Source organism: Homalodisca vitripennis, chromosome 3 (assembly GCF_021130785.1).
Source record: "Homalodisca vitripennis isolate AUS2020 chromosome 3, UT_GWSS_2.1, whole genome shotgun sequence".
NCBI classification, from domain to species: Eukaryota; Metazoa; Arthropoda; class Insecta; order Hemiptera; family Cicadellidae; genus Homalodisca; species Homalodisca vitripennis.
In genome coordinates, this window is record NC_060209.1 from 187730473 (window position 1) to 187753933 (window position 23461).

General features: G+C 33.3%; 1 protein-coding gene across 1 annotated transcript in view; it reads left to right on the plus strand.

The window, feature by feature from the left end:
- Nucleotides 1–1518: 1518 nt before the first annotated feature.
- Nucleotides 1519–23461, plus strand: part of LOC124357875 (guanylate cyclase soluble subunit beta-1) — an 824835-nt gene continuing 802892 nt past the window's right edge. Inside the window, exon 1 of the mRNA XM_046809961.1 lies at nt 1519–1645. Coding sequence (XP_046665917.1) covers nt 1643–1645 — 3 coding nt within the window. The 5' untranslated portion in view covers nt 1519–1642. The remainder of the gene's footprint in view (nt 1646–23461) is intronic.

Genomic DNA, 23461 nt, shown 5'->3' on the forward strand with positions numbered 1-23461 from the left:
TCGCGTTTCCATTCACATCCAATGTTCCAACGTTGATAAAATTAACACGTTCTGTTTCTTGTTCCATTTTATAAAATGCTCTATGGTTTGTGGTGTCTTTACCTCCCGAAATCATTTCTTGTAAAAGCGCTTTGTTTTGAGGAAAAGAATTTTAATTAGTAAACTTTTTCTATAAACTTGATGCCATTTAGAACTCTTTATGTCACTTTTCCACCTACAGTAAGAAAGTAGTAGTGTTTATAGACATGATTATAAGTCATTTTATTTAAGCAGAGCAATAGAACAATCCAAAAACTATCCACCAAAAGTCCCGAAACGCAGCAAAATAATATAAATACTGTTTGGCTGCTAAGTAAAATGGTTATGACAGCTCGCATAATGGATTGTAGTTGAAATAATTAACTAATGATCCTCTTGTAATCTCAGTCACCTGACTGCAATTAATTAATCGGTTTGTTCTATATTAGTGGATTGGTAGTGGGAGGGTTTTGACACAATGGACGGTTAATTACCATTGTGACACTACCAGTATCCATTCATAGGTTAAGTAACTTTTTTATAAACTCCGAGACTGCAACAAGGAACTCGTCGTAATTGAGTTGAAGAGCTTGGTTCAGTTCACCGCAATGGTTATATGTTATATATTTCGGCAATAATTATGTTATAGCGAGATTTACTGATTACCTGTAATAATTTGTGTTTTGAACAAAGTATAGATTTTAGTTACGTGAATACAGATTTGGAATTAGTTATACTTGGAGAAAGCAGTATAGACGACCTACTTTAACAAATTTTCATTTAACTATAGAAAGATCAGTGTTTAATATTGTTCTTTGTTAAATTTTCGGTTGCTTTGAATGCCAATTTCACGAAAACCCATTAAATTTGTATTCAATATTCAAATTTAAAATGAACGCTCGATTACTTTAAATACAACTTCAGATTATTCTTAATGTATAGAGTGAATTTATATTTTATTAAATATTGTTAGTGGTATATAGTTTGATGAACAATTTAATCATTTTAAAATTTATATTTTATTAAATTTGTTAGTGTTACATAGTTTAATTACAAATTTAATCAGTTGCTTGATGAAGAAAATACAATTTAATGTTTCAGCCTTTGAACTTAGTTCGACATCTTCATTGAATACATTTAATTTCGCGAAAGTAACTCGAGCCAAGTAATTTCCTCTTCCATCAATTCTGCCCAAACCATTTGTTCTCTGGGAGTAAACAAACGCTCGGATACCCGATTAAATCAATAGCCTCGCTGGAGAGCGCCCAGCTGGGCCAGACCGGCCGACACCCTGCTATTTAAGGGCCCTTAATAAATCCGTTACCGAAGCGACGCAAAGTTGTCAGTCATTCAATTAGCGAAATATAAATGCAAATTAGCGGGGGCGGCAGTCAATTATGGGGTCAGAAGCTGAGAGGCAGAGCCACCTGGCGGGGGCGGCGGGAACTGCTGGGGGCGGCGATCGATGTGGTAAGACGGTGGGGGGAGTAGTAGCCGTGCGCCTGCCAGTGCAAGATACTGCCCGCTTCACACCGCAACTACAGGCACTGTTGTGTTCGGTCTTCTCGGTACAGGTTAGAATGTGACTTGTCTCCTAAAGCCGCTCTCTGACACCGCGATCAGGATGGTAAGTTGAGTTGCCATTCAACAATCAGATTTTACCATCCGTACATTTTAGTACCCGTAATTTATTTTTATTCTCCACCTTAACTCGGTTTAAATCTTTGTGATATGCGGATAACAATCTAATCAAATTATTTTTCTTGGTCAGATTTGGGCGGAATACGTTATTGGATTATTTAAGGAGCAAACAGAAAAATATACTGATTTTATTTTATGTAGGAGCTCATTTCTTTATTCTAGATCATTTAAAGATACATGTTTTGTTTGTTGTACAAAGGAAAATTCAAAATGAAAAATCTTATTGTACTATTATTATTGCTTGTTTATAGCTTAAAGGAGAATAATGTACGGAACAATAAAACGTTAGTGTTAAAAAAAATGTTTCTTAATTATATTGAAACCATTGATTGCATAAAACATATTCAGTGTTTACTAAGTATCATTAGTTTATAAATATACATTTGGTACACTTTATTAAGGCCATTATTATGTTATATTCACCCTGAGGTAGTATTTGAGAAATTTTACAACTTATCATTACATTTTTTAATTAGCATGACAACCTGGGACTTTCTCCATAGCTATAGTAAGATAACACGTTATTGGTTTGCAGTTTAGATTAGTAGGTACTGCTGTTGTTTTGAAGAAGATTTTGAAAAGAGGATTTTGTTTTTTACGATTAGGAGGACGATAAGTAAACATGCGCTGTCTTTGAAATAACACCAGGCACTTCTGTTCGCCTCCCGTGTTTTAAAATAGCCTTGTGATGTTTTAATAAGGTCATTTTTTAGTAAGCTGTTTGCTTGAAAGTTTATTTTAAAAGTGGCTTCAGTCTAATTAATTAATAGAATTCTTAAAGAATGTTAACGTCACATTTTCAAACGTTTTTACCAGTTCTGTTCTAACTTACTACAGTTGGAAATGTACAAAATTACAGAATTCGTGTATTATTACACATCTAATTAATTTTACCCTTTTATTGTACAATGAATCAGTTTTTTTTATAAAATGGAGATAAATCTGCAAGGTTTGACATTCTAAACTCGTACGTCAACAACAATAAGGACGATACCTAGGTAGATGTAAACCCCGATTTTCAAGGAATTTTGATGTTTAAGCTAAAGAATAATAATTACAAACATTCCGTCTCTATCATATTTATTGTTATAAACTTTATGATGCTTTAACAAAAGATTTACTGTTAGAAATGTGATGATGTGTTGATTAAAAGTCAGGGACTTTGGGCAGAAAAGTATTTGATTTGCTTCGGTAGATAGACGTCGTTCGACTTTATATTATATTTATATTTTTGTTGATATATTAAATAATCTACGAGATTTTCAAAAAAGTAGATCTCTAAAGGATATGTGGACACAATTAATGTAGAGGGGTTAAAGCTCGCTTATATTTTATTTTCATTGTAACAAAAGAAAAGAGAACTATTTTTGTCCACTATGGGTACAACAAAAAGGCTATTTTGCAACCTTAGTGAGCTATTTTTAAATGCAAGTTTAAAACCCTGAAACTTAAACGAGCATTTATTCAGTTAGAATTAGATTAAATTCTTTCCTTAACTCAATAATTTCTCAGGACGGGAAGCAGAATGAACGAGAATTACTCAACATAGTGTCAAAAATTTAATTAATTATCCTTCACTACTAAAAGTCTTTTCATCTGTTTGCTAAGATTAGCTGCATAACCAAACAACACACATTGGTGAGCTTGTGTGACAAATAACTTCCTCGGACGACACCGCGCTACAAGCAACAGTGAGCAGGGATCGTGACGCAGAAGTCCTAGAGCTACTACAAGTCCGGCTTCCCACAGTAGTAGTATCATTATATGGGTTCGTTTCTGTTATTGGGGCCTTAACCCGTCGACTGCCCTTACAACCAAATACATCACCTGTGCCTAATGTCGCACCACCCTCTACAAGTCCGGCCTCCCACAGTAGTAGTATCATTATATGGGTTCGTTTCTGTTATTGGGGCCTTAACCCGTCGACTGCCCTTACAACCAAATACATCACCTGTGCCTAATGTCGCACCACCCTCTACAAGTCCGGCCTCCCACAGTAGTAGTATCATTATATGGGTTCGTTTCTGTTATTGGGGCCTTAACACGTCGACTGCCCTTACAACCAAATACATCACCTGTGCCTAATGTCGCACCACCCTCTACAAGTCCGGCCTCCCACAGTAGTAGTGTTATTTATTATATGGGTTCGTTTCTGTTATTGGGGCCTTAACCCGTCGACTGCCCTTACAACCAAATACATCACCTGTGCCTAATGTCGCACCATCCTCTACAAGTCCGGCCTCCGACAGTAGTAGTATCATTATATGGGTTCGTTTCTGTTATTGGGGCTTTAAACCCGTCGACTGCCCTAACATCCAAAAGCATCACCTAATCGTACCACGAACTACTCCAACTGTGAATCGCACACATTGAGATTATTTAGGTTGGGTTGAATATAGTACGGGTTGAATACCTTTTATAAATCGGATTTTGTAATTAAGTCTCGTCGTGAAAGCCACTTAGCGGTCCTTGAGTATTTAGGTAAATTTTCAATATAGAAATAAAACTATCATGACTTGGAAAAAACCAATTTCCTGATATTGTACCACAGTTCTATGCAAGGGAAAATAAATAATTTTGTTTAGTGTAATTGTTTTTAGACGTGCGTTTCATCAACAAAACACTTGTCTATCTAAACAGACAGCAATCGTGATGCGTTAACAGTCTGTTGGTGTATTGATTACTGCTAAAAGTTTGGGGGATAACTTTTATACTTTGTTTGATCTCAATTAACATCAAAATTGATTTTGAGTAATAGACAAGATGTCACTTTACAGAAAAATCACTTATTAGAATTTTATTTCACACCAATTTGTACTGTCACAAATTTGATTTGTACTTGTATGATTTCATCGTAGGTATCAACAAATTAAAAATGAAGTTCATATCCCTTTTAAATTTGAATTACAGATAAATAGTTTGCAGAAAAATGTAATGCCTCACTTTAATCTTAATGAATAATCTTTCACTAGTACATGTCAGGCGTGTCCCATATCATAACAACTTTCAAATGTTATGATATGGGACACGCCTGAATCCTTCACCAAAAAAATGATATTAAAGGCAAATAAAATAATAACTCTCTTTCTTATGATCTACAACCACGTGAATGTATCTCATTGTGATTTTATATAACAGTAGTGTGAACATGGGATATTGATATTTCTTCCCAAACACATGTTTAAGAATCTGTTTTGTATCACTAAATATCGGGCGCGTGTTAGTGTGTTTTATATTAATAATTTATAGTCTTGTACCTGACTTGTTGTTGTTCCAATATTTATTAATATTTCTCGAATCTCGCTTGGTTATAGTGTTTGTGTATATGGGTATATTTGTGTGTATACAGTATGTATATACATGTATATTTATATGAATGAAGTTAGTTTGAATAAAAGTAAATATAGGTGTGCATCGATATTTTGTACGTTTTTTTGTATGTTAATACTTTTTTAGTTGTTGTTTTTTGTAGTTTAATATGCATTAGTGGTGATTTCCATATGTTTAATTCAATAGTAGCTTTTGTATGTACTTGTAAATAACAATTGAGATTAATTTTTCTATACGATTTCTCTTAAGATGGTAACCCCAAATGGGTCAAACCTGAGGAAACCGATTATTCATTACATTGAATACAATAATGTAATTAAAACTATGTATAATTTTATTATAACTTTCAACTTTGTAATAAACAATTATTATCAGTAATTTGTAAGTATGAAACCGGTATCAGTTTATTATATATCCAAATTTATTTAAATTTTTAAAGAAAATCTGTTATTTTTAAGATAGTGGTGGTTATTATTAATAAATAACTTGTAAGTATCGAATCGTATCAGATTATTATATTTTCTAATTTATTTTAATTTTTAAGGAACGTATGGTATTTTTTTTTATTGTGTATGCACAAATAAATATTGTATGTTATAAACTTAACAGTGTAAAATTATCAGTGGAGTTCCCTTATAGAAAATAAACATGTTTATTTGTGAATAAAATGTACGATGAACATTTTCAAAATATCTTCCATAACTGAGCTTAAGCTTATTTCTCAAAATGCTACCAAAGATCATACGGACGTATATGTGAGAAAATTCCAAACTCAACTGTGATCTTTAACATTTCTACCTTCATTAAAACGCAATTAATACGAAAAAATAATTCCTCACAATTACATATTATGTAAATGGCTTTTTAATTAAATACAAATGATTAATTGTAAATTTCTTCAATAATTATCAGTATTTCCACGGTAACGCCTGTGGGTTCGTTTTTTATTGAGATGGTTCACTCTGAGTATATGATGAAATTCGTAAAAAATTGACTAAATTAAACCCAAATTATATACAAGTTTCCAGCTATGCAAGCATTTCTTGTTTATCCGATTTAAGGCAAGTGAATATCTTACTAAAATGTTCTTATCATTATTAAAAAAATAATAAAATCTTCATCAACTCATGTAAAATCTATTTGACTTGTCAGCCCATTGCAACAAATTGAACTGTTTAAAGAACATAGAAGAGGTTTGAATAGTAAGGGTTTGCTGACAATAGGATTTTGTATTCCATATCATAGACCGGAAATAGATTAGCAAATCGGAAGTAGACACTGTGTGATCAAAATAAGTTACTCAGAATTACGTATGTTTATGCATTCTTTATTAATATCATGTGTCTTGTTTACACACAAGTATGACGCCAGATATATTTACTATTTGAACCGGAAGTGTTCAGTGTTCGTTTAAGCTCTGAACTAAAAATAGTTGGTAGGAGTCGCCAGGAACGCATTTCTTAACTTAGCGAAGGCTATTGTGGGCGTACTTCTATTTGAATCATACTGTCTGTCTTGTTGAAGATTGCATTAAAAATTACCACTATTTGAGACGAAATCAGCAAAAGTGGTTGTGACATTTGGCGCTACATGACCTGTATACTCCCAATGTACCCATAAATTTTCAGGTGCAGCATTATCTAGATGCCCTATATACTACGGTTCTTGACGTTTTTTATCATGTGCGGCGCCCATGTGTTAAATAGGTCTGGACTAAACATATGTGACCACAAAAAGTAGTAGGTATTCTTATTGATCATCCTGTATATTGTTGATTTCTTGTTTCAAAATCTAACCCCTTAGTGAAAATAAGAATTCAGGTACCTACTTAGTGTGGATGTTATTTTGATTAGTTTGTTATTAACCTAACATTTTAACAGATTATTATATGAACTATTTTAACCTTCATGTAATCGTAGGTTTGTCATAAAAAATCTTGATTTTCGTTCTAAGTGTATAAAATTAATTCGTAATTTCTCAACACTCATAACCAAAAAGTACAATTACGATTCGAATGTGTTACAAAATATTGCATAAAAAGTAAAATTTTGATAAGAATTTTGATAAAATCATTTCTAGTCTGCTGCATTTAATATCACACAATGCATCGTATTTTTTTCTGGAATTTAAACTTAATTTATAACATATTTGATATCTATAATCGACACTTACAATTACGATTCAGATGCGTGATAAAATAAATCAATGAGTAAATTTCTGATAAATAATTTTTATAGATAAATCAATATCTAGCCTACTACTGAAAATCAATTTTGATCGTGATTAAGATCAAACAAGTCATCACATTTATCCTGCAAACTATTTAGCAGTAATCCAAACGCCAAAGGACTATAAACACAACGCGATTGCTGTCTGTTTAGTTAGTTAAGTGTTTTGTTGACGAATCACTTGTTCTCTGAAAACAAGTACTTAATACAAAACAAATTTTATATTTTTCCTCTAATTTGAGCCGTGTTGTAATTTACTTGTATTGCTGTTCTTTTCATGTCGTTATAATTTTATTTGGAATTTAATGATAGGCATTTAGTATGTTTCTATATTGACCTCGAAAAACACAAGGAACACTTCTATGAATGGACGAGTTCTATATTAGATGGTTTAACTCAACCTATAATGATTTCAAAGTATGCGATTCGCATATGGAGGAAGGGATGGTACGAGTTTAGTCACAGGTGATGTATTTTGTTGTAAGGTCAGTCGACGGGTTAAGGTCCCAATAACAGAAACGAACCCATATAATAATACTAACACTGTGGGAGGCCGGACTTGTAGAGGGTGGTGCAAGTTTAGGCACAGGTGATGTATTTGGTTGTAAGGGCAGTCGACGGGTTAAGGTCCCAATAACAGAAACAAACCCATACAATGATACTACTACTGTGGGAGGCCGGACTTGTAGAGGGTGGTGCGAGTTTAGGCACAGGTGATGTATTTGTTTGTAAGGGCAGTCGACGGGTTAAGGCCCCAATAACAGAAACGAACCCATATAACAATACTACTACTGTGGGAGGCCGGACTTGTAGAGGGTGGTGCGAGTTTAGGCACAGGTGATGTATTTGGTTGTAAGGGCAGTCGACGGGTTAAGGCCCCAATAACAGAAACGAACCCATATAATGATACTACTACTGTGGGAAGCCAGACTTGTAGAGGGTGGTGCGAGTTTATGCACAGGTGATGTATTTGATTGTAAGGGCAGTCGACGGGTTAAGGCCCCAATAACAGAAACGAACCCATATAATAATACTAACACTGTGGGAGGCCGGATTGGTAGAGGGTGGTGCGAGTTTAGGCACAGGTGATGTATTTGTTTGTAAGGGCAGTCGACGGGTTAAGGCCCCAATAACAGAAACGAACCATATAATGATACTACTACTGTCGGAGGCCGGACTTGTAGAGGGTGGTGTGAGTTTAGGCACAGGTGATGTATTTGGTTAAGGGCAGTCGACGGGTTAAGGCCCCAATAACAGAAACGAACCCATATAATGATACTACTACTGTGGGAAGCCGGACTTGTAGAGGGTGGTGCGAGTTTAGGCACAGGTTATGTATTTGGTTGTAAGGGCAGTCGACGGGTTAAGGCCCCAATAACAGAAACGAACCCATATAATGATACTACTACTGTGGGAAGCCGGACTTGTAGTAGCTCTAGGACTTCTGCGTCACGATCCCTGCTCACTGTTGCTTGTAGCGCGGTGTCGTCCGAGAAAGTTATTTGTCACTCAAACTCACCAATGTGTGTTGTTTGGTTATGCAGCTAATTATAGTAGAGAAAAGGAGTTTTTGACATTGGTTTGAGTAATCATATTTTTATGTTGATTGTCGTACTGAAAAAATATTGGATTTAGAAGAAACTGACCCTAAATTGTATAGCAAGACTTTGTTGTGAAGAGTTATTATTAACTGTTTGTATCCGTGTAATGATTTCTGTTTTACGTTACTTGCCACACTGTGAAACTATATGATCAAAGAAGAAAATGAATCTATATTCCGGAAGAAGATTTTTGTCGTGAAGAATTCTTTTTTAATTGTTGTCTTTGTTGTGTATTCATGTTTTAAGTTGCTTTCCGCAATGGATTAACTAGAAATTAACGCTATTTGTAATTGTATAAACGCTTTTTAAAGATATTTTACGTTTTTAAATCTGTATTTAAAAAATAGTTTAGCAATATACAAAAAAAGTTTATTTTCAATACTTTAAATAGTCTAAACTAATAGTCTTTACACTCGGTTTAATGAGAATAACAATATAAAATAAAGGAGCTATAACATTTTCATATCACGGTGTATAAATTGTGCCTAGATATATCGTATAGGTTACTGCTGTGGTAAAAGTCGTTGATTAACTAATGCGATATTGAAAAAAAAAAAAAAAAAAAAAAAAAAAAAAAAACAACAATAGAAATTTATTTACATTTATTATTTCGCTCAATTCCACTGCTAGTGGTATGGCTTTATTTAATATTCATGCCCAGTCTAACTGACGGTCTACGTCTATTGAGCCACACATTTCACACATTGTTCTACCTAAAATGTCCCACTTTTATTACAATATCATAAAATCCTAGTATTACTCACATACAGTTATGATAATCTATCGACTTGTAAACAGCCTTAAAAATCCATGGATGTATGAGCAAATAATTTTGTTAATGTTATTCAATATTTACTACCGTATTCCCGTATTTTTTAGAAAAATATAGTCATTATATTTATTATTTTAAGAAATAATTGATGATTTATAAATTGTAAGTTAAATTACATTAGTTATGCCAACTAAGTCTTTTTAATCTTATAACAAGTTCTAGAATTCAATGTTTCTTTATGTCAGTTTATTCTTATACAAGGTGGGTCGCGTAAGAGGGTTTGCTTAGGTAGATATCATGGACAATGTTTAAATATTATGTCGCTCAATTAAATCTTTAGATATACTGCAGACAGATAGACAGTTACATACACAAGAAGAAAAGAAACAAGTACATCTCCCGGCAGACAAAAGATAAATGGTATCAAACTATTGAGTGATAGGCAACAATGGCGCTCAACGTAATTGCATATTTGGATACAAATAATAAATAATATAACTCATTCTTATAAATGTAGAAATAAAGTTTGATTCTTTCTTTACTCATTCACTTTTTTTAGTAGCGTTTATATTATTTTAAAAAATCCGGTAAGCTAGCGATGGTACTATAATGCAAGGATGCGCTGAAGATAAATAATGTCACTGACGTTTAACACTGACTCGATTGTATTATTTTTACTTTTTACTCTTTGAATAATAGTGTCACTAAATCTCATGTGGCTGTAAGCAGTGTGTTTACAAATGTATTTATTCTGTAATTTCTCGCTGGAATCATGATAACTCATAAGACCAATGTAGTTGATATTCACTAACGTTCATCCAAATACCATGGAATGACATACACCATCATCGAACTCAGTGTTCCCTATGTAGACATGAAGCTTCATGCAAAATTGTAAGTCTATAGGCCAGTTTGTTTTTCAGATTTCGCGCGACAGACATACATGAAAAGAACAATTTCTAGCTCCTGTTTTATGCTTCGCTAACGTTAAGAAAATTAAATTGTAAATATTGGGATAGATAAGTTTTGTATCAATAGAAATATTAACGATATTTTGTTGCAAAGTAACTATGTAACTCATATTAGATCATGGGAGTGAGAGATGTCAAAATTTAAAATGCATTGTATAATTTTAATCCTTTTATCCTAAACAGGTGAGCCGCTGTTTTAGTGTTTATTTATCTTCCTTAAGTAAGACGTAGTCGTCTAGTAGATAACTGAAATCATTTACATATATTATCCACTTTGTATATCCAGGAACAAATACTATTATTTATGGATCATTTCAGTTAAGTTAAGAATGTTATCACCAGTGTTCCTTGGACTTGTTTCGAAAACATTTCAGTGAATTTAACATTTTTTATTTGGGACCAATTTACTACACTACTGAATATAAATCTGCATAGACATACTGTCAAACGTAGGTCTTTTCTGGACTGATAATCAATACAAGATTGAAGGAGGTATTACTATTATATTAGTTCTTGCATTTTATCCTAGGTCCAGCTTCATATCTGTTGCAGCTCAATGCCTCGCTTCTTGTATATGATACGGGAAGAGGATAGCGCCATAGTTTCTTCTTTTTCGATTATCATGAAGAAACATTACTGTTGACAACTAAAATAGAACGAGGTACTTCTAAAAGGATATAATTGTATGGCAATTAATGAGGTATTGGTACATTAGGTGTTATCAAAATTTACATCTTTCGGATAACATTTTTTATTTGGGACCAATTTAAAAACTACTGAATATAAATCTGCGTAGACATGCTGTCAAACGTAGCTCTTTTCTGGACTGATAATCAATACAAGATTGAAGGAGGTATTACTATTATATTAGTTCTTGCATTTTATCCTAGGTCCAGCTTCATATCTGTTGCAGCTCAATACCTCGCTTCTTGTATATGATACGGGAAGAGGATAGCCATAGTTTCTTCTTTTTCGATTATCATGAAGAAACATTACTGGTGACAACTAAAATAGAACGAGGTACTTGTAAAAGGATATAATTGTATGGCAATTAATGAGGCATTGGTACATTAGGTGTTCTCAAAATTTACATCTTTCGGATAACATTTTTTATTTGGGACCAATTTAAACACTACTGAATATAAATCTGCGTAGACATGATGTCAAACGTAGCTCTTTTCTGGACTGATAATCAATACAAGATTGAAGGAGGTATTACTATTATATTAGTTCTTGCATTTTATCCTAGGTCCAGCTTCATATCTGTTGAAGCTCAATGCCTCGCTTCTTGTATACCACAACAAACCAAACTAAGTGTGTTGTGGTATACAATTTTAACTACAATAACGATATATTCGACGGATCCAATTTTATTCTGTAGCCTGATGATGGAGTGGTATACTAAATCTACAACTTTTGACTCTAAAAACCATAACTCTAAATATACAATACCAAACGTCACGTTTTGAAGTTCTCTAAACGAGGGCAAAGTCGGATACTAAGTAGTTACAAACTTGTATTGGAACAGGTGTACCAAGGATAGCGACTTACCAAGATATTATATGATTTTGTGGACTGTTTCAGTGTATTTCACACTATCTAAGCATTGAAAGTTTGACTGTCCATAACAATAATGTCTTTCTTCACCTCCATTTCAATTATTTTTCTTAACAGCGTGACCTGTATAGTATTCATTCAGTGAGTTGTTTCATAAAAGGCTTCATAAATGACCATTTTCTGTCCGGCAACACTGCAATATCGCTCCTTCGAAGAAGACGGTGTTTATCGTAAACGATGATAAATATCCTACCAGGTGTTACAGAACATTGCTCACTGCGGAGCTATCTAATAAAGCTTTGGTGCAGTATTAACCGATAGAAGATTGCATGGATTTGGCCCTGTTTTTTCTACGCCAATCTCTCTTGCTTTTCTACGCTAATCCAAAGCAATTTTAGCAACAATCGAACCTAAAATTGTAATTATGTGATTTTGGCGGAATTCTGTGTTAAAGTACGTGTTCTGTGGAATAAATAAGCAATGTGATAGTAATAAGCATAATGTTAGACCCTTAGTTATCTTTTTAAACACGATGAAGAAAATTAAGAATTCAATAGAGGGAAATAAATAAACACGTAGCTTTTACCACGTTGTAAGTTCACCTTTAAAACAATGAAAAATTATCGTTTAATATTGATTTGTGTTTTTAGACGATATGCATAGTGTCTTAAGAATTTCTTTTTAAAGGCGGTCATATTTTTAGTCTTAAACTTGTCGCTTATTTGTTTAGCAATAGCATAGTGTCTTTGAAAAATAAACATTGGCCTTTAATAAATCCAAACCGTTACACATAATGTAAATTAAATTCAGATCGGACGTAACAAACTCATTGTTTGATATCTGGTAGAACAATATAATCCGATTACAAACAAGTATCAACATAACCAATTGACCGACACTATTAATTAGTGCGGGATTGCTCGTTTATGAGATAATTGAGGAATAGTGCCTATTATCTTCAATTACGGCCTATTCAACTTTTTATCAATGATATAATGGTTGGAGCTTAAACGGAATAATGCTGTTTAATTTGTAGGATTTACATATTATAATAAACATAATATTTTATTTCACTGTTTATTCTTACCAGGAACCTCTTAACTCTAAATGTATATGGAGACAATATTTATATAATTCCACGCTTTAAGATGGGAAATCAATGTTCCACTGAGAATTGAAATGTTTTTAAGTTCATTATTTAATATGTATTCTACATTGGTCATGTACAGATATGTGTATATTTTGATCGAAATGCATACAGTTGGATGTTGCATTAACAATTTTTTCAGTATTATATATATATATATATATATATATATATATATGTATATGTAATATATACATACAAATATATAATGGGTATGTAAAATCATTAAACTAGTAATCAAGAAATGTGGGCATGGTAAATAAACCCCTAGGACGGTGCAATTATTGTTTGCCAGGAAATCTTTAATTCCTTAATGAGTTATAGGGAAACAGTATAATTTAGGGCCACGTTTTAATCAGTGCGCAAGAAAATTGTTGAAAAATGAAGATGTGATTTTATGGTACGTTTGTGGATAACTGGAGGAAATTAAGTTTTTAAGATGCAAATAACGTTTTTTTCTGTTGTTATTTTATTAAATTCAATAGATTTATTTGTATTTTTCCTAATTGAAAATTTAATTAATAAGAAATTGATAAGATAGATTATAAGAAAAAGATTTGATCATTGGTTGAGATTTTATGCAACACTTTTGGGGTCACCTAATAATTTAACCCAAACAAATATTTACAGAATTGCCAAAATATTTTATTTCAGGTGCACGCAGTTCTTTGTGATCACAATTGTTTTGACAATATTTCAGTTGTCAGAGAAGACATCTTTAAAGGCCGCTGTATGAACAGCATTAATTCAACCACAAACTAGGTACCTAACCTTAAAGAAAGCATAATTTTAGAAATTACAAATATATATTTCTGATTATTATTTAAAATTTAAAACCTATTTATTCATATCAAATATGCCGATGTGGGAGTGCCGATTGCCGAGCGTTCTAAGACGTCGGACCTTGGATATGAGTTAGAGATAACGCAAACCCTATCTGTAACCTTATTACTTCTTATCAGTTCCATCAGTCTTGTACTGTATCGACTCTCCACCTTTATTCTGTTTGATAAGATCCTCGCAAAGGCCAGTGAGCAATGAGGAAGGGCAGTATAAGACTTAAAAGAGGAGCGGCCTCTCTTTAAAAAGTAGATATAAAACGTCACCAATTTCTTTGAGGATGAACGGCAATAAAGAAATAAATCTCTTGCATTTTCAAATGTGAACAATAACACGGTCTAGATACGAACAAGAGATCCTTGGCTGTTCTCCAGCACCTGACTATGGAACAGCCGAACATCGGAACTATGGAGCTGCCATTATTGTCAACTTGGAACGGTATCAAGCCACCAGTGTAGCGAGGTGTAATTCTGCAGAACATGTCAATTCGCCGTAAAGTTTATGGCCTTAGTTCGGCATGTCTCAAGTTAGCGTTACATTATTTCGCGTGAGACGCAACTTCTGCAAATTAGTTTGACAGAAATTATTCTTTACATTACAGGTAGTTTAAGATCTAGATTTATATACGGGGTGAGTAAGATAAGGTGTTCTAAACGTAAACTAGGAGAGTGTTTAGACCTATAATAATGAAACAAAATGCGAATCCACTAAATCACATGCAGGGATTTTATTGAAAATATTTTCATAAAAGTTAAGGTCTAAGTTGTGCCAAAACCGGTGTCCCGGGTTCGAATCTTAAACTTTTGCACTGTAAACCTGAAAAATATTCCACATTGTTTCAAAGTTGTAGTCGACAGAAAGGTGAAAATTATTATCTCAAATATTTCACAGTTTCAAAATGGTAGACTAAAGAAATTTGGGGTTAAATATATAATTTGGCATTTTCTACCAATTTAAAAATAAAATGATGCAACCAGTAATTTTTTAAATTAAATCTCTCTTAAAATTCATAATCGTGTGAACTTATTTACTTACCGGCACAAAAGTAAATATTTTGAAAAATTTAATGGACATTATCGAAAGAATATTAAATGGCAAATTTAAAGTACCTCTTGTTAAACGCTTTTGAAAATCAAATACTTTTTCAGTCAAATAGAACATGCATGTATCTTTAACTTTCTTTGAGATAGAACTAATACACTGTTTTTAATGTTGAAAATTATTTCGATTACGTTACAATTAGAGCATTTTCAAACGTAACTCTGTAATTTATGGTTCGCGAGCTTCATATACATTAAGGTCGCCTTAGCTGATCTACTCTGTAGATTTTGTTTTGAGTTCGCATTACTTTTACTGTTCGTGCATCTCGAGGTGAAACGCTGCTAAGGTGGTAAGGAAAATGTTAGGTCAATTTCAGTGGCAGTATTTCTTATATGAATGAACCTTTAAACCGAACGTCCACGTGAAGTTTTCCCGTATTTTAAAAATTAATCGAATGGAGACGAGGATTCTCTTTAAAAAGAGGGAAGGAATTGAGTTGTGCCAAGAGAATGGAACTTCCAAAGAACTTCAGTTGAGTCGCGCCGTTGCGAGAGCAGGAATGTGCGGCATCGCAATTTAGAGGCGGAGATGCCGGCATGACTCGTGACTCGTGAGGGACTGACTCACCGCTTCCCGCGATCCTGTGACGTCCGTGGCTCGCCACACGGACTAGAGATACCCTCTTACTATTTCTTATCTTCTCTCTAGAATCGTGAGTTTATTTAGTGATGCTTTCAGCAATGATTTTATCGTTTTCCACTGCTGAGTCCACTACTTAAAACCTATTCGAGTAATATTTCGACAACTGGGTAGATTAAAAAGGTTACGTACCTTAAGAGCTGGTTTTGTTTAAACGACCTTGAATTTTTCCCCATAAGACTAATTTTAAACCTCATGCTAAGTCCTTGTTTTAGAGGAAGATATGGATTCATGCAGTTACTATACTTTCTTTTACTTTATCCTTTTTTTAGTAACTGAACGGAAAGTTCAAGATTTTTCCTGAATAGCCTATAAAAGTATCAAAAATCTGAGTTTAGATGTATATGAATTATTATTTTAAATTAGGCTTATCTTATAATTCTTCCATTACAAAAAAGTACATGAGATTTTACATTTTATCTGAGCTAAAACCAAGATGGCCGCCAGTTTAGTAAATTATTCTCTGTTTTGTTGTTGTTTTGTTTTACAACTACCGGTTTGTCTTTAAAAATCTAATCTTCAATTTCATTGAAAATTTTGATATTTTAATTCTTCAGCCTGATGATGAGGTATTAACCCCGAAAAAACAACAACAAAACTGAAAATGGATTTCAGGTAAATGACCTTCTTTCGTTTTATTTTCCCCGAATATACGTATATATTTCCTTTTTACACAGATTTCCGTCTAATTATAGGCAAATAATAAATGATTTGGATGTTATGCCGACGTTTAAAAATGAAGTGGCTGAACGTGTGTTTATTTATATTTCTTATATGTATAGAAACATTATCCTTAAAATGTTTGAGATCCCAACCATTTGCAGTTTCATGTTATTAAATGTTTTCACTAAGACGACGTTAAGTTTATTCTGATTAAGTCTCCCTATCGAACTCACTAAATGCACTGTAGTTGATAGTGATATTAAAAACATTTTAACCATCCGTTAAATTAGTATGGTTTAAAAAAAATGTTTCATGTTTAAATGCAGCCCAATCCTGATAATCCGGCAGATATGGGACCAGCACACTGTCGGATTACCAAGGGTGCCATTTACACAATGCATAAATAACCTATAGTCATTAAGAAACGTGAAAATAAACAAGCACTATACTGCAAGAACAAACTTATTTATTGCACATACCTATTTATAGTAGAATGAACTTACTGTGCATACATAATAATCTTTAAACTTTAAAAAAATCTAAAGCAGTTTTTTTATTCTTCTTACTTAAATATTCTGTACATTTGTACAGTACTACAGTGGCCTGAGCGGCCAGCGCCGACTGCCGATAGCCTTTTTCGAGTGTGTCGGACTGGCAAATGTCGGATTATCAAAGTACATCTAAATCGACAACACTTATCGAAAAGGGGCGATAATGCATACATATTCCATAAGCTCCGTTTATTTACAATGTAGATAGTTATTAAATTTTATAAAGTGCTAATAAGTTTGTTTTGTAAACAATTTCCCAGAGTATTTTAACGTATCTTTACGAGCTACTGGAACGGACTTTCTGTAAGTAAATTACTAGTGACTCCTAGTTGTTAAGTCTGATCTAAAAAGATAAGGAGCCTTTAAAATTTTAAATGATAACATTCTTTACCACTTTTAGATGCTAGAGTTGACTTCTTTTAGAGATCAATGGATCTAATATCAACTGATAACATTTTTGTAATTGGAGCTTTTTGTAATAGGGATGAGATTACCATTTCCTCGTTCTAAGCTCTTACATACTGTCGACTTAAGGATGGCTGATATGATCCAAAATTGGTATGCTATTGCTCTATCATTAACTAAGTACATTTTGGAGCGAGACATTGGCTTCCTGAATCGTATAAAATTAATTTATATATGCCTTCATTGATTTGATCTAAAGTTGCCATCGCCATCCTAGGGGAGCTGGTTTCTTTGGTTCTCTTACGACAAGAAGCTTAGAAATTGCACCTAGTCCTATAAGGACCAGAGAAAAGATATTCTGGATGAGCAAGGTTGGGATTAGGGGCCGTCTCATGTCGAGATCCATGAGGAAGAATTTAGGTCACTAATCTCAAAACATGTCGCCTTGGAAGACGGGAAATCCAGCCCTGAACCAGCCTCTCCAGTCAAAGCAGGCAGGCAAGAGCACATCCTTATTTAGGACTTAACGAATTACCCTTCACCTCATAATCTCGAAATTTTCTGTTAGTGACGTGCCTCTCCTGGACATCCATAAGGTTGCCGATATATTTAAGTGACACGTCGGATTTTGTTTTGTTCATTGTGCGTTCAACTGGAAGGTATAAATCAGCCAGAAGTGAACCGTCCAGGTTCGATAACCGTTGTACTTTTTATTACTACTATCGACCTGGTCGACTTTACTATCGATAATCCTTTTAAGTCTGTTTCCTGAGATTCTTATTCAGGCCTGTGGTTTATGAGAAAGGTTACAATTAGGCTAAAAAGTGGATTGGCCTCTCCACAAATGTTAAACGAGACTTGTTATTTGGAGTTTTCTTATCCTAATTGTCAGTACTCCATGTCCTAAAAATTGACAAAAATATCATGGACGTGTCTTGTGATTGTAGCGATATAAATCAGGTTTTCCGTGGACGATAATTCATTTTCTTAAAAGTCTTAGTTTTAAGTAATATTGAATATTTTAGTATCATTAAAAACCCAATGATTTGGGTTTATTTATCATAAGATTTAAAAAAAACAAAACTTATTGCTTGTAAATCAGGTTGATAAAATGTTTTATGAATCGATTTTACTCAGGATACCTGTTATCACCGACCTAGAAGCCGAGGGAGTTTAGATGGCGGAAACTCTTAAGAGGTCAGCTTATACTATAATCCTGATTGGTCCAGAGATTGGGAACTCTCTTTCTATTAGCGGAGGCTAGAAATGGCTTAATGATTAAACTAGAGAGTCTTAAGGTCAGGTACTTTAAAGACTAGAGTAGAAATAACCGATTACTGTTTATCTCATAGTTGTGGACTTATTTTCGAATACTAATATTAGGGTGGTGCAATCAATTTTTGGTCGAAAACGCAAAATTATGTGTAACTAACTCACAGCTTTAAGATAACTTCTTTATCACAGAAAAGGTTAATCAAAATTTTGTATCATCCAACGAAAAATTACAGGCATGAAAACTAGGAAATTTAGGCATTTTGTAGTCAGGTCCAAATAAAAATTGTTGAGGATTAAATGTGAAATTTTTACAGTATGTACATGATTTTTAGCTTCAGGGAGTTTAAAGTTTGTATTTATGTATAAGTATAGTTTCGATAAAATTTAGAAAATGTCATTCTTAAATTATTTTAAATAAAAAAACGTATGTTTATCAAGTCAAAACTAATGAAAACTCATTGAAGCTTTAACTCATTTACAAATACTGTCAAAACTTATTGTCGACATACATTTTTTGTTTCGGCTTGACTACAACACTCTATAAATTCCGTACTTGAATGCTTGTATTTTCACGTAAAGTATCAAAAATATGTTGTACTTTTTATATATCCAGAGAAGTAACCTTCAGGAGCTATGAATTTTACATAAAAACGTGTTCTAAACAATGGCACCACTTTAATAAATGCAGTAATGAACTTTTAAATTTTCATTTCTTTATTAATTTTTATGTGCAATGTACAAGGAATAGTGTCACAAATAAAATGTTAGTATTACACAATATCTTACGTGAGTTTACGTTCAGGAATTTACATGCAATGCAAGGCAACAAAGACTCCAAGAAGCCAACAGGCTCGTTTAAATAAATAAATTATTTTAGAAATTGGAATTAAGTTAGGAAGTGCTGTTGAATAGGGAAACATATTAATAAGTTATTTTTTAGTTCTATTTGTTTCAATTATTTTTAAAACAGCAGATAAATAAAACCTTTTCCTGCTCTTTTTAAGCAGACAATAATGGTTCCCTCTAAGAACACCCATGGTATGAAAATAATGTGGATTTCAGTACGGACTGATAATAGAGATAAAAAACACGAGCCACAGACTTCATATTTTACCGGACAATCCGCGTTATAAAATGCTTACTTACACTGAACGTTGAACTGATACTGCCGGCGTCAGACTGGTCTAAAAAGCAGATCAAATAATGAAAGACGGAATTGGGGAAGCACACACGACACAAAACGTGACAGAAGAAATGGAACAGACTATCCAATATTACAGAGACAGCGAGCAGTGTGTCGCCATGCCCCCTCCCCATCCCCCCATCAACCCCCCAGCACCACCTACAAGTTACATCTCGTGTTTGTATGTGGTACGCTCTCTGGACCAAGCATTAAATGTGATAAAACCATTGTCTTAGTGTTTGTCGGAAAGAGCAGACTCAGCATTATACAGTACGTTGAATCAAGATTGTCGATCGTTGACTTTGAAGATGGTCTGATACATTATGGATGATATGTTAATCGGCCAGACAATGCATTATGATTTCGATAAGAACCAAGCCCTGGAAGGAAATACTCTGGGGAGAGTCGTTTAATAGTGGTTTGTATGGTTGGGGGCAATAAGAGCTTTTTGCATATTGATTTGCTGAGCGTTAGCGAAGTGATCTTATCACTCGAGTGTTGAAAAATTGTAATTTTTGTTTGTTTGTCTCCCTGAACGAAATCTGTATAACAAACCTACCAGTATGTTGTACAGCATTAGGTTAGTGTGGACTCAGCATTATACAGAACGTTGACTCACGGTTGTCGATTGTTGACTTTGAAGATGATCTGATACATTATGGATGATATGTTAATTGCTCAGGCAATACATTGTAATTTTAATAAGAACCAAGCCCTGGAGAAAAATACTCTGTAGGAGTCGTTTAATATTGTTTTGAGTGGTTGGCTGCAATAAGAATTTTTTGCCCATTGATTTGCTGAGCGTTAGCGAAGTAAATCCATCACTCGAGTGTTGAAAAATTGTAATTTCTGTTTGTCTGTCTCCCTGAACGAAATCTGTATAACAAACCTACAAGTACGTTGAATCACGATGGTCGATCGTTGACAGGACATACTTTCAAGATGGTCTGATACATTATGGACAATATGTTAATTGCTCAGGCAATGCATTGTAATTTTAATAAGAACCAAGTTCTGGAAAAAATACTCTGGAGGAGTCGTTTAATAGTGGTTTGTATGGTTGGGTTCAATAAGAGTTTTTTTGCCCATTGATTTGCTGAGCGTTAGCGCGGTAAATCCATCACTCGAGTGTTGAAAAATTGTAATTTTTGTTTGTCTGCGTGAACGAAATTTGTAGAACGAATCTACTCATACACTTGAAGTTTTGCTTAATTTCTGTATAGAAAACATGTAGTAGGATGGTGGTTTTTTTCATTCTATGTGATTTAACTAGATTAATACATTGACATTGTGGGTAACCATAAAGCAACGAGAAATTCGCAGAATAAATGAAATTGAGTACAATTATAGTAATTTTAAAAGTGGTGATATAGTAACATATATAACTACAAAAAAATAACCGAACTGTATGTTAAATTTGTTTGCATCCTTAATGAAGCCTTTTACACGGCATGCGTCGTATTCCCATTTCGTTTTAATGTAGGAATGTGTGTGTATATTTGTTCCACATGCTATAAGTTCTTTTTGACGATGGAAAGGTAAGAACTTGACTTGACTCATGTATGTCACAACACACTGGTATGATTTGTGTATTTTATCCCAGATTGTAGTTTCATATTAGTTTATATATTTATCTGAGGGAGAAATCAGATTGTAGATCTTGAAAGTTACTTCCTTTTCTTTATTTTTCACTAAACGTTTGAAAATGTCCGTAAAATCTTATCTTCATAAAACATTATATGTGTTTTATTACATATATGTAGGTCTTACATTATTTTTACTCGAACAGGATCTTACAAAACGGATGCTGAGGCCTGTGTATATATATATATATATATATATATATATATATATATATATATATATATATATAAATTAGTTAAATCTTTAATTCTTATCTTCAGTATTTACATATTATTGTTTGGTATTTTTAAACTTTGTATTTTAGTCGTCATCGTTATAAATAATAAGTTTTGACTTATAGATATAACTCACTTTTAATTATTTTAATGTTTTTGATTAACTATGCATCGGTAAATGTACACTTTTGGTTTATAGATATATATGTTATATTTAAGCTAAATTAAATTCTTTTAGGAAGGTATTTACAAAAAAAATGTATTTACGAAGTCTATTGCCAGTTTTGTTTAGTGGCGTGATTGCCGAATAACGCGTTGTGGTAAGAAATGGAACACAAATAATATGTTCTGTCACCTCTGAATCAGCAGTTTGAATCAGCAGCTCAGTTTGTATAAAGTGACTTTATTTCCTGACTGCGTTGCAGAATCACCGCGTGGTGGTGGCAGAAATTTTCCAAAGTTGATTCAGCAACGCGAGATCGTTTGATGTGATAGCAATATTCGAAGTGATGGTGTCGGAATAAGAGTTGACGCCATCGTTGAACACACAAAAGTAAATAATATTATTACGTTTCGCGGAGCAATATAAATATGTTTTTTTTTAATTATATGCATCCGAGTATGACAAGAAAACAAAATAGCCAAAAAGTTTCAATATTTTTTGTTTAAACAAATTATTATCATTTATTCTTTTTAACTTACCAAGAAAACACACATAAACACATAGTATCGGATTCGAGATCCAATTTACATTCTATAACCTGATTTTTCTTGAAATCAATATACATATCGTCACTGCACGAGGGTTTGGTGGAGGTCAAAATACGACGGTATCAAAAGGGTTAAAAATATGAATTTATATATTTTTACCAGATCGTATTTTTCATAAATTTACACATATAAACCCTACTTCCAGACACGTATATCCCTGTTCAATCAGCGTCACATAACTTTATACAGACCCTTTCTATTTTTGTAATATATAACGATGTTTATCTTTTTCTATTCTTTTCCTTTTTTATAGCTCTTAAAATAATGTTTCTTGCGCACTCTTTAAGCTCATCCCATATGTTGTCTTACATCTTATAGCCATAAAACTAGAATTTGTCATATCCTAGAATTTGTTGCATCTTTGTCATGTCGTTCCATTATCATAACTGATTAAATTATTACTTTTTACACTGCTTGAATTTAGTTAATATGCATCCAAACAGAGTATGTTACTATTAGTTATTTTTAGTTATCTTTAAATCATACAAATTTAATTTTTTTCTAAATTTACATTGTATATTAGTATTATTGTGATTGGAAACTCGAGTGAAGATGGACTCGGTTCTCACACACGGGCTTTTGCCCATGTGGGTACCTTCTCGTGTATATTGTTATCACTATATTTGTATTACATGTAAATGAGATAAATAAGTGAAAAATGAATGAATGAATGGAGATTTTCCAAAACCCTAATATTCTGTAAATCTATCAGTTGTCAATAACATTGCATTACATGTAATAAGCGATAATCGTTGCTGTACTCTATGTGTCAATATAGTTAACACTCTGGCTCCCAAGGGCGTTGGACTGAGTTGTATCATCGGATAATTCTAGGAACGTATTAATATT